This window comes from Penicillium concentricum (genome assembly GCF_028827145.1).
Source record: "Penicillium concentricum strain IBT 3081 chromosome Unknown utg000002l_segment0_segment0, whole genome shotgun sequence".
Taxonomy (NCBI): domain Eukaryota; kingdom Fungi; phylum Ascomycota; class Eurotiomycetes; order Eurotiales; family Aspergillaceae; genus Penicillium; species Penicillium concentricum.
In genome coordinates, this window is record NW_026622755.1 from 1,649,167 (window position 1) to 1,661,521 (window position 12,355).

At 52.7% G+C, this 12,355-nt stretch overlaps 4 protein-coding genes across 4 annotated transcripts; 2 read left to right on the forward strand and 2 right to left on the reverse strand.

Moving 5' to 3' along the window:
- Positions 1 to 399: 399 nt before the first annotated feature.
- N7517_004188 (anaphase promoting complex subunit 1) lies at positions 400 to 6,378 on the forward strand (the record flags this gene model as incomplete). The annotated part of the gene is made up of 1 exon (XM_056721918.1): positions 400 to 6,378. One exon carries the CDS (start codon positions 400 to 402, stop codon positions 6,376 to 6,378), a length of 5,979 nt encoding a protein of 1,992 aa, XP_056578168.1.
- Positions 6,379 to 6,573: 195 nt separating this feature from the next.
- Positions 6,574 to 7,667, forward strand: N7517_004189 (Glycosyl transferase family 8; the record flags this gene model as incomplete). The annotated part of the gene is made up of 3 exons (XM_056721919.1): positions 6,574 to 6,604; positions 6,656 to 7,103; positions 7,184 to 7,667. 3 exons carry the CDS (start codon positions 6,574 to 6,576, stop codon positions 7,665 to 7,667), a joined length of 963 nt encoding a protein of 320 aa, XP_056578169.1.
- Positions 7,668 to 7,882: 215 nt separating this feature from the next.
- Positions 7,883 to 10,178, reverse strand: N7517_004190 (translation initiation factor 2A; the record flags this gene model as incomplete). Its single annotated transcript, XM_056721920.1, has 5 exons — positions 10,100 to 10,178; positions 9,940 to 10,009; positions 9,813 to 9,884; positions 9,116 to 9,753; positions 7,883 to 9,057 (listed from the first exon to the last, which is right to left on the reverse strand). Exons 1-5 carry the CDS (start codon positions 10,122 to 10,124, stop codon positions 7,883 to 7,885), a joined length of 1,980 nt encoding a protein of 659 aa, XP_056578170.1. The 5' UTR covers positions 10,125 to 10,178.
- Positions 10,179 to 10,916: 738 nt separating this feature from the next.
- Positions 10,917 to 11,854, reverse strand: N7517_004191 (uncharacterized protein; the record flags this gene model as incomplete). The annotated part of the gene is made up of 2 exons (XM_056721921.1): positions 10,917 to 11,697; positions 11,784 to 11,854. 2 exons carry the CDS (start codon positions 11,852 to 11,854, stop codon positions 10,917 to 10,919), a joined length of 852 nt encoding a protein of 283 aa, XP_056578171.1.
- Positions 11,855 to 12,355: the final 501 nt, after the last annotated feature.

The following is a 12,355-nucleotide window of genomic DNA, read 5'->3' on the forward strand; positions in this document are numbered from 1 at the left end:
TGTTTTGGTCGGGAAAGCAAAGACAAGTCGATCCAATCCGCGTTCCAGCGCGTCTTCCCAACTTTGACATTCAACCCCTCGGCATGTCTTCTGGGCGCACCGTTAATTAAACATACGTGAACGATGGAAATGATTTCAACGATTCCGACACCAGAACTGTTTGTGACGGCGCACTACGATCGCTACGGCTGCTAATCAGCTCACCATGGCGTCAGTTCGCTCTTTGGGCGTCCACGAACCCTCAGCCGTCTCCTACCTAGTCTCAGAGGGAATCCTCCCCCCGAACCCTCGGAAGATCATTATAACTGGACGATTTGCGTCGACGAAAGCGGATTGACTGGCCCCGTGGACGATGAGCTAGTATGGACGAAACACTGTGTTGTATGGTCCCGGGCAGGGATGGTGAAGCGAGTATTTCGAATGGACCCTGAGAAAGAAGACATTCGACATGCTCTGTTCACTCGGTTTGCAGCGGGTGACACGAAACGCTTTAAACCTACGCCTCCAAGTCGACCTGAAGCAACTACTGGCACGCAGAAACAAAAGCGGACTGAAACTTTCTCAACGTTGGATCTACATGGAGATGGGCGAGTGGCGGTTGTAGCTCCCCAGAACTCCAACGAGGCTCTTTCTAGGGCTTTGGTGGTAGTCCTCAAATCGCAAGCTCATATCTTCTTCGTGGCGGGCAATAGCCATACAATTCCCCTTCCGTTTGAGGTTGACTCAGTGTTTGCTACGCCTCGGGGTCTTATTTTCCAAAGAAAGGTCCAGAATGAAAATGGTGGCAGCCAACACCCGACTGCGCCGCCGAATTCCTTCATGTCTGCTTCGCTATTCGACCCCGGTGCCTCTCAGTCGTTTTCACTCGGCAAATGCAAGCGTCCATCGACGAAATCGTCATCTGCTCCAGGTCCTTCCTGGGTGCCAACTGCTAGCCCAAGCACGGATCTACCCCGGGTTTTTTCTCTCATTAACCCTCATTCCGAGATGGGCCTGGTTGTGACTTCGCAAACTTCTCGCTGGCTTCAGAGCAGCGTGAACAGCACCAGAAGAAGGCCATCTGGACTAGAGGTGTTGGACCCTGTGGATGAGATTGTGTACATCTCTCCAAAAGACGAACTCTCGGGCACCAACAGACCAAATAGTAGCCCTTTGATACTAGTAGTTACGATCAACACAACTACAGGTATCTATACGATCTGGAGTGCGTGCTACAAAGGTGATGAATCAGGCGGCTCAATGAAAGATAAAACCAGACGGGAAACAGGAGGTACCCGGTCAGTAAGGCGAAGCTCGCATTTCGGGATGGCGACTGGCGCGACAACACCAGCCGGTCGCTCTGGGGCAACCCGAGAGAGCTTTGGGCCTCGCACTGACAATTGGCCTTCGACTCAGCTATCTGAAGGGAGAACTGATGCCGAAGACGACTTGGCTTCGAGAGTAGCCCAAGATTTCGGAGATGTCGGTGTTCCCCTCAAAACATCAAGGCGAGTCAGCTCACTGCTTGCCCGAACAGACCTTGCAATTAGCCAGGACCGTATCACTTTTTCGGACCTGGCCACTGGCAGTCAGTCCAGCGCTATGCCTCATGGTGCTGGATTCAGGCAGTCTATAGGAGGAGCAAGCACTCGTGGAAGCTTTGGTTTTAACCCTCGAGGCTCTCTCCCTCCAGGCACAGGGTCTGTTTACAGCGCTGCGGGTAGCTTTCTGGATACCCCAGTAGACAAGCTACTCGAAGAGCTCAACAGTGACAGTCTATCTTCCGGGTTCGAGAACATTGCCCTACGCGAATCGACATCTGGACTCCCGGAAGAACTTCTATTGACCAAAGTTGAAAGTTTCTCGTCTCAATTCTCGGGCAGCTTCCAAAAAGAGCCAGCATCCCGCCGGTTGAAGGTTTCTACATTAGCGTCCACTGAGTTTGGAAGCGCTCACAAAGGCAATACAGCTTCCCTGGCAGTATACATCGTGGACCAAGTAGCACAGAAATTGACTATTGTGAATATGAGGGCGGATCGGGAACCAACTCCCAGAAGCCGGAAGAAAAAGTCCAAGACCGCCGAGCAGCGTCCGTTACTTGTGCGTGCGGTAAGGATTCAAAATGTCTCAAATGTCTTGGATGCTTGTACAATCTCCGATGGGGATCTTTCGCGAGTACTCTCACTAAGTGAAACAGAAAGCGGACGCCGCGAGCTGTCATTGCAAACCCTGTGGGGTAGTCCCGTCAAAGTCAAGGTTCCTGTGCCACTACAGTTGTATGAACCGGATGGCATCTCTGCCAACAAACTTGAGAGTCGCCCGAGAGAAAGTGGTGTCAACCGGGTCATGGCAGATCCCGACCTCGTCTTCATTAGCTTTGATCATGGGTGCTCTAGAGGGAAGATCGACCTGGTAGACACCGATAAAAAGCGTCACAGACTCCAAATCCGAATGGAGCCTCGCAACGAACTAGTGAAGAAAATACTCAAGGTCTGCAAGTTTGCCTTGCGTGAGTCCGAGAAAGCGGGCGATGGCATCATGGTCGCATGGTGGGAGGTCATGAAATGGCTTCGGGGCAAGGAGGAAAATGACATTGAGTGGACCGCTATGACAGTCGTCTTGTTGAGTCTAGCAGCCCCATTCGTCACCCCTCCACAAACGCAGACTCCCAAACGAGCGCGTCGCAAGAAGGGCCTACTCAGGTCGAGTAGTGGAGGGCACCTGGACCTGGAAAGCTGGGAGTCCATGCTGGACCTGGAGTCTGGCTCAGCCGGTGTCGTAGCTCCATGGATGATGGACAGTTCTTGGGGGTGGATCGTTGAACAAGACGCAATTGAGAGTCTCTCATCAGGAGGTGCACCCAAAGGTGCCAATACAAGTCGATCTACATATCGCCAGAATTCGTACCTGATCCGGTGCATCGCCCTCAGCCGTGAATTCCTCCAAACTCCCCAAGGCCTCAAGGCTGCTGGCCGCGACGGCTACCTCCCTATCTCTGAAGCTTTCTCAGAGAACACAAGATGTACCGCATTGTGCAGTGTTCTCGTGGCCTTGCATCTATTGCGTGAAGAACAGAAGCTCTCCACCTGCGACTCAGAGGAGTCTCAAAGACCTCTGGGGTTGCTTGCTCCTGTCATCGCACAATTGGGCGGCTGGCTAGGATGGGAGTCTTGGAAATGGACTGAGGATGCCTATTATGGCACCGAAATGGCCAGTATGGAGCGCTGGCAGTTTGAGGATAATACCCATATCGCTGGGCTAAAGGTTCCTGCAGAACCCTTCCCGCCTCCATCCATCTTCGAATTTCTCATGGGTGCTGCTGCTCATCGGAGCCCTACACCGTTTGTTTCTCTCCTCGATATTGTGAATGCATCCGAGCGAACTCCCAGGAAAGGGCGAATGTGGCGTGAATGTTTCAGCATCACGCCAAGGACGTGTGCGTTGAATGGCTTCTTTACCGAAGTTCACAGTGTGTCGACACCTTTGGAAAAGATCAAGCTTTTGCAGCGTTGGGGGTTCACGAAGAGTGTCATTGATAGCTTCCCAGAAGGTGTCAGCGCACCGCTCTATGAAGCCGTTATGCAATGCCAGATTGAAGCATCCACGTCCTGGAACGCGACCCTCCTAGAGCTGATTGACAGAGAAGACCTTTACATGTCGATGAACCCGGCCCAGACCAATTCATTGGCAGCGCCGCAGCAACCTAACCATAACGCCATCCGAGATTTCCATTATATCAGCAGCTCGGCATTGGATATCGATGCCATCTATGCCTTTGAGGCCTCTGCAGAGGCTGACCGGTATTCGGTCACTAGGCTGATCTTCCGCGAGGATAAGCGATTTATGGAAGCAGCCAAACTGCTAAACCAGTCCAAAGCGCCAGTGGCTGAGTGCATAGCCGAACCCGGCTGGAGTGACTCGGACTTGTTAGAGGCGCAGAAAGAAATCGTGCAGCTCGTGACAGTTCGGACGTTGTCTACTCCAGCGGGTCGTGCAATGCTCACTTTTAGTGGCCGATTGCCTTTGTTGACTGAGAAACTGCCGATCCCTTCATTTTCCCTGCAGTGCGTCATGAAGCCGGACAACGTGACAGTCAGCGCGGATAGATCTGCGTTCTCAGAAGAAAAAGTCTGCTGGGCCTTCTTCCACAACGGAGTATCAACCGGTCTGGCGATCTCCAAGGCCTCCAAGGGTATTGACACTTCGTGGATCTTGTTCAACAAGCCACAGGATCTTACCAACCGGCATGCCGGATTTTTGTTGGCTCTGGGTCTGAATGGCCATCTTAAATCGCTTGCCAAGTGGGTTGCTTTCAAGTATCTCACTCCCAAGCATACCATGACATCAATTGGTCTCCTGCTCGGTCTCTCTGCGTCGTACCTGGGCACGATGGATACTCTAATCACACGTTTGCTTTCAGTACATGTTACAAGAATGCTTCCACTCGGCGCAGCTGAGCTGAACCTGTCGCCGTTGACTCAAACTGCTGGAATTATGGGTATCGGTTTACTTTACTGCGGCTCCCAGCATCGGCGTATGAGCGAAGTCATGCTCTCTGAAATCGAGAACAGTGAGCAGGACGAGCAAGCTGCTGCCACTGGCGAGGAACTCCGCGACGAAGGATACCGTCTGGCCGCAGGCTTTGCCCTTGGTTTCATTAACCTTGGCAAAGGCGATGACTTGCGGGGCATGCGCGATATGCACATTGTTGAACGGCTGTTGTCAATCGCTGTGGGTACCAAGACCGTCGAAATCGCCCATGTACTCGACCGTGCGACGGCTGGCGCGACCATTGCCCTCATGATCATCTTCATGAAGACGAACGACTCGGTACTAGCCAAGAAGATTGATATTCCCGACACCACTGTTCGCTTCGACTATGTGAGGCCAGATCTATTCCTGTTGCGAACATTGGCACGACACTTGATCATGTGGGATAGTATCAAGCCCACTGCTGAGTGGATCAGCCAGAGTCTGCCCGAAGTCTACCGGGGACGATCGCGACTCACGGATGTGCGCCGGCTGCGCAGCGAAGATATGCCGTTCTTCAACATTATTGCAGGCCTCTGCTTTGCCGTCGGTCTCCGCCATGCTGGATCTGGACAAGGACAGGCCCGAGATCTTTTGCTGTTTTATCTAGACCAGCTTATTCGCATTGCACGGCTACCTGTGCGAAGCTACGATGCTAGACTCGCCCGCAATTCCGTCCGGAACTGTCAAGATGTGGTGGCCCTATCTGCCGCGGCAGTCATGGCTGGCACGGGTGATCTAGCTCTGTTCCGGCGGTTGCGCTCACTCCATGGTCGAATCGACGTTGATACACCATATGGCAGTCACATGGCGGCACACATGGCTATCGGAGTACTCTTCCTTGGAGGAGGCAGCCACACACTTGGCACATCCAACCGCGCTGTGACCGCGCTCATCTGCGCTTTCTACCCAATCTTCCCAACAACTGTCCTTGATAACAAGTGCCATCTCCAAGCCTTCCGCCATCTCTGGGTTCTCTCTGTCGAACCACGATGCCTCGTCCCTCGTGATCTCGATACCCGCCGCCCAATCTCGATCCCAATTACCATAACATCCCATGACGAGACTACTCGCACCGTCGGCGCCCCCTGTTTACTGCCAGACCCAAGCAGCATTGCTCGTATCGAAATTCGCGGACCAGACCACTGGCCGCTCGTTCTAGACTTCAGCCAGAACGATGCTTTACGCGAGAAATTCCTCGGTGGCGACCCCTCCGTCTACCTTCGCCGCAAGGCAACCTATAGTCCAAGCTCCTCAACTTCCGTCTTCGCCTCCACCCTGACCGGCCTCAGTGAAGCCCAGGACATCCTCCCAGCAACCTCCGGTCTACTCTCAAACCCAGCCAAGGGTCTCCCACCATCGGCATGGCCAACCCGCACGGCTCTACTCACCGGCAAGCCATCTGCAGCGATGACTCCGTCCCAAAACCCCTGGGACTGGGTCTTCCACCTCCCTTCCCTACAAGACCTCGACATCCGCGAGCGCTCTCTCGTCCTCCCATCTTCCTTCCCGATGCGCTCCACCCGCATCACCACCGATCTTGTCTCTGTGCCGCCTTGGCTACGTACCTCAGCCGTAGATGCAAGACTCGCTCTGTCCCATACCGTGCGCAACATTGTGCAATCCGCACGCGGCCGCGGCGCTGATCCGGACCAAATTCGTGATCGGATCTGGCAGCTTCGTCTGCTGTTTGATTGGCTGGATCGTACTCATCCTGGTGATGAACGCGACCATCTTTCCACTAGAGGGCTACTATCCCCGGCGCAGGGTCAGCCATCTGGGCTGTGGTTGCGGAGAGACTTTGTTGAAGAAGCTAGATGGCAGGTTTGGGGTGTGCAAGTTGGGGATGAGGGAGAGACTCAGATATAATTGTATTCACATAAGATCAAGCCAATGCGTGTATTTCTTTTTCTCTATCGAATCCCCCACAAATAGCTTCCCGACCTCGGGAGATAGACCTCCCGAGGTACCCCCAATGACGGAATGCGATAAGCCGAGTATCCCATCTCTTGCTCAATTCAACTCTTCAAGCCTCAATCCTAGCAACCCCAATATTTCAATCAAATGACCAACCAACACCAATCCCCAAAGCGGAGTGAGTCTCCAACTTCTCAACACAGAAACCCCCAAAACTAACCTCCAACAGTATGGGCCTCTTTAATAACAAACATGTCCTACCTCCCAGGCCTCCTAACCCTCCACCACTCCCTTAACCACTCCTCAGATCACACACACCAAGGAACAAAATATCCATTTATAGCCTTCTACACCTCAACCTTCCCAGCAGAAGGTCTCAAAATCCTCCAAAGTCGCAACATCCAATCCCAATGGGTCCCCTCAGTAACACCCGCCAGCACACGCAACTACGCGAAAGACCCGCGCTTCGCCGAAACATGGAACAAGCTAATCGTCTTCTCACTCGAGCAATACGAGCGCATCGTCCTCCTCGACGGTGACATCCTCATCCGTCGGAACATGGACTCATTAATGGAATTACCACTTGACGAAACCGACGTCGATGGGAGTCGCGTGTTCGCGGCCGCACATGCTTGCGCTTGTAATCCCATGAAGAAGCCCCATTATCCTGCTAATTGGTATGTAGCATGCATGCTATTTCGATATATCTACTTTGCCCACACTCCCAAGAGTATATGTACTAACGTTTCTCCCACAGGATCCCCTCGAACTGCGCATACACGACGCAAAACTCCACACCCGATGACGCGCAGACCGTTGCGCCACCGCCAGGTTGCGGGGTCGGGATGCTAAACAGCGGTGTGTTAGTCGTACGACCATCTGCGCGAGTGTATGGCGAGATCACTGCTGCATTGCAGGAGACGGAGCGAATTGAGCGGTATGACTTCCCTGATCAGGAGTTGCTGTCTGATGTTTTTACGGGACGCTGGGTTCCACTGCCTTATGTTTATAATGGGCTTAAGACGTTGCGGATTGAGGGTGTACATGATTGTATTTGGAGGGATAGCGAGGTTCGAGCTGTGCATTATATCTTTGCCACGAAGCCTTGGCATGAGAAAGTGGAAGAGGGGGATTTATCTGGGTTAGATGAGACGGGGGTTTGGTGGTGGAGGGCTAATTGGGAGAGGATGAGGGTTGAGAGGGGAGTTGGTGTTTCGGATGAGTTCTCTAGGTCTGTGTAAATAGATTTTATAGATGTGCTAGATGTCGAATAGATACTGCCATTTGAAATTCATGATAGTGAGTGGTATTGATATTGATATTGAGATCAATCTGAACAGTTAACAGCTCCTATACCAGATGCAATACATGCAGGTCGATCTAAGTATATCCATGCAAGGGTGCAATCTGCATCAACGTCATCAAGCATCACGCATTCTTATCTGTTCAATTCCAATTAACCATCATAACCAACAGCCTGAAGCTCTTTCCGCACCGCATCCTCAGTCTGGATCTTCTTCATCTGCGTATCTTCCAGCTTCTCACCGCCAGCAAGACGCATCTTAAGCTCGTCAATAGCGCGGATCTTCTTCAACAGGCCGCGGATCTTCTTATCCTGGGCAGAGGGGTCCTCAACGGGCGCGGGAGCAGCGACAGGAGCAGGGGGAGGGGTGGGAGCAGCGGCAGGAGGAGGGGGCGCAGACTTGGCCGCACCGTTTCCATTCACGACGGCGGCGTTCTTATTGCGGTTGCGGTTGCGATCTGGGCTAGGTCCAGTCGGGGCGTTGGCAGGAGGAGCGTTATCAGTTCCATCTTCCTTGGCCTTCTTGGCGGCCTCGCGCTTCTTCTTGTTCTTCGCGGCGGACTTGGACAAGTTCTCGGAAGGCAGGGCGACGCCGCCACCGGGCGCAGCTCCGGGAGGCAGGTACTCCTCCAAGGGCTCGGCGCCGGGGATCTCACGACGGCGGGGCTTGCCGAAGGTATTCATGCTAGCGCCGGGGACGCCGTCGCGGACAAAGGCGGCACCACCTTCATCCTCACGCTTGAATGCGAGCGGGGTCAGCTGGCCGCGGGCGCCGGGAGGGCGGTAGGCACCTGCTGGCTTGACGGGGGCCTTGCGTGTGCCCATGTAGGCGGTGGCAGAGGGGTGGGGAGCAGGCACCTTGGAGAGCGGCTCGCCCAGCGGGTGCTGCTCGATGCTCTGGGGGCGCCAGGTGACATCGTACAGCTCAGTCATCTCCTCGTTGTAGGTGAGACCGCCAGTGACGTGCCAGATGCGCACGCCGTTGTCGACGCGCAGGCGGGGGCTGGTCGTCGCGGTCAGGATGTACTGTCCGTCGGGCGACCAGGCGCAAACGCTGGCGTTGGAGGCCTCGACAGTGGTGATCTTGTGGTAGTTCTTGTCCATGTCGTAAAGGTCCATCTGTCCTGCCAGGTTACCGAAACCGGCAACCAGCACGAAGCGGCCATGGGGCGAGAACTGGATAGTGTTGCGCGGCGCAAGGGGGAAGTTGTGCTTGGGGACACCGCGGAAGTTGAAGATGGTCGTCTTGGCGGGCATGTAGCCGTACACAACACCGAATTCCTTCGAGTTGGGGTTCCAGCTAACATCGTGAATAGGACCCTCCTTATCTGTTGAGTGTCAGTTGAGTTCAACAAGTAATAAAATGAGAAAAGCGAGAAAACATACCAAGATCAATGCGCGAGTCGAATGCACCGCTGGCGCTCAGCAAGTACAGGGTCGTCTCGCCGTAGTAACTCTTACCAGTGCGGTCGACCTCAGTCTGCGCAAGCACGATCAAAGTAGTTCCGGAAGCGTTCCACTTCAGCTGGACCTTATCGCCCTTGAAGAAACTCTTCTGGGACACGGGCGCAGTGAACTGCGGCACAATGAACACCTTAACCTGGGCAGGCTGGCCCTTGCGCTCAGGAATGAACACGGCGATAGACTGAGTCTGACCGGGCGACAACGCAAAGTCCGCCACTCCTTCCACGCGCAACTTGTTCCAAACAGTGGACAGGTTGTCGCTCTGGTAGAACTGAACCTCGTTGGTCACGGTGCGGGCGCACAGCTTCTCATCGGAAGTGTACTGCAAGTTCCAACCGGTCTGCGATTTCTGGACGAAACTTCCCACAACCGAGTGGTTGTCTCCGGCCTCAATGGCACGCCACACCTTCAAGTTCTTGACGGCGTCTCCGTTCTCGTCCTTGGACGTGCGTTGCCAGGTGATCACATAGGTGCCGAGTGGCGAGAATCCCAACTCGAACACGTTATCGGCGGGGATAGTCCCAACGACAAGGCCCACGGAAGGGTCGATAATGGTGACCCTATGTGAAAAGGCGAAGGTTAGATTTTGGACGTGCAAGTGGGGGGAAAATCAACTTACTTCTCGGGTGATGCCCATGCGAAGTACCGGCCACACGGCGAGTAGCCGCTACAGCGGAGGTTTCCCTCTGGTCTAACGGAAAAGGAGTCAGCGAAATTTCTTGCTTGTTATCTGGCTCAGTTCTTACTTCTCGAACCCAGAAAGGGGCTGGTAGACGGGGGCAGCATCCATGATGCTAATGCCCTTGAGCGTGCGGACTGTGCGACTATCAGCAAACATTCATCCACTCGCGTAGACGAACACGACCCGAAGGTCGAGAATAGAGACGGGGAAAGGAAGACACTTACAAGCAAGTTGCGTAGGAGCAGCCATCTTGATTTCGACTCGCGGGTCTAGAATGATACCACCAAAAGAAGAGAAGTCGAATGCTTTTCGGGAACACAAGGTAAAATGGATTCTTCTAGAAAAAGTCGAATCACAAAGCGAACTTATAGGACCAAAATAGCCACACAGCGAACAACGGTCCCGGTGAAATAATGGGAGTCGAACAAAGCGAAGCGAAGCGGGCTTTTCGAGGGTATTTCTCGGATTGGGAATTCGGAGGTTTCTGGGCAAGTGAAAACAGCAAGTCGGCGGAATAGAAGACTGCTAGACAAGTCAATGCCAGCAAAAAGAGGTCGGGCGAAGAAAGGTAGTTGGGGAGGTTGAAGAGTGAAAGAAAGAAAATTCGGGTTTGGCGATGTGGCTAGGCGGCATGCCGTCATCTGCGGTATACACGCTGTGCCGGGAATCCCAATTGTATAGATTGTACGCTTCAACTTGAATTGGAGCTTGAATAGAACTATATAGTAGCTTTATGCAGTTTTATTCTACATGTCTAGATAACTAAATACCTATAATAATGCCTAGCTGTCTAGATTTACGTGGAAAAGACAGGTGGCAACGGTCTTTGGAGGGGAAAGGCACCCAATCAGGTACTAACGACACCTAAATATTTGGACATACAAGTCTTGATACACAGTTTCTCTGCTTATAGTTACATGCATAGCCATTGTTGGTTCGAAACAGATACAAAAAAAAAAAAAGCAATCCATTCGAGGCATCAAGCCACTAAAAAAAACGCCTTCCGTAACCTCTTGTGTCTACCAAAGCAAGAATCAGACTCTAATCCCGGCCTGGCGAGCCAAATCCACTGTTGCTGTGACCGGGAGTGGTAACCAATCGTGGAGTTCTGGCAGTGGTGTCAACAACATCCGAGTCAAAAGTCATACCATCAACCATGCGAGCATCCTCGTTCACAGGCTCGGGAGTCATCGACCCAGCCGGCGACGACGACATCATGGAGCTCTCCCCAGCATGATGCTGTTGTTGCTGCAGATATGAAGCTAGCGCATTCGGGCGGTTGACATTTGGGCTGCCAATAGAAGTAGGCCGTCCAGAGGAAACACGGTTCATTCCAGGCGGACGAGAAATCGGCCCGCTGTAAGTACTGTTGGCGCCTTCGCCAAAGCCGACCAGACTAGCATTACCTTCATCACTAATGTTACCGACACTGGAGGTGCCGTCGTCTTCGTGATACTCGCTCGTTCTGTCAGCGTCGTATGTGTCGCTACTGCTCGCCCAGGTCGTGCGTCCAGCGATGCTGCCTGTTGCACTGGCGCTGCCGACTGTGCTGCGCTCCTTCAGTACTTGACTCTCAAAGTATCCTGGAGCATATGGCGGAAGCACTTGGCCGGATGTCTGGCCACCGGCGCGGGCTGTGGCAACTCGCTCAAGGCCGGCTAGGCGGGAGATTCGGTCTGCACGCTCAGCCTCTAGGGTTGTGGAGGATGTGGAGGACTGGTGCGCATGGTGACTGTGGGTGAATGGATGGCCCTGGTGACCGTCTTTGATGGCTGTTGTTGAGAGAGCCGATAGCGATGTAGTACCGGAGTTTGGGGTGCCTCTGAATTCCCCATTAATTAATCAAGTCAGTCAACTCTCCATGTTATGTATAGACACGGGGAAGACGGAGTTATGGAGAGCTCTTACGGTCCCATATCCGATGGAGTGACGGGTTCCGATGGGGGAGGAGGCAAATTGATCAGCGTTGGAGTAGACATGATGCGAAGATGAGAAGGGAAGGTAGAGTTGAGAATTAATCAAAGTTAGTAATTTGAGAAATATCAGAGATGAAGGAAAGAAAGAAGGAGAGATGGGGGACTCAAGTAAATAATTAATTTGCCCCCACGTCATACCTGATCTCTACAGTCATTTTTAGTAGCCACATGGACAATACTAAAGCCTTTGCTTTTCACCTGGCCTGTATTACCTGGTTTTCCATTTATAAGGCCTCTATTACTTCATCAGGCATTATCAGGCATTGAATTATTTAATTTACTTGATTCAGAATGGTATTAGATAGTTCTATTTTACCTATATTTTTGAATTTTTTCGATGTTTATACAATCTGGAGCTCCGCATATCGTGATGGACACTAAACTGATCCGTTCATCTTTCCCCATATTAAGGTCCCGAGGTTCAGAACTACCAAAATCCAATGGGAAACGTACGCCAAATTCATGCATTCGTTCATTCATGTATACAATCGCCCATACTAAAAT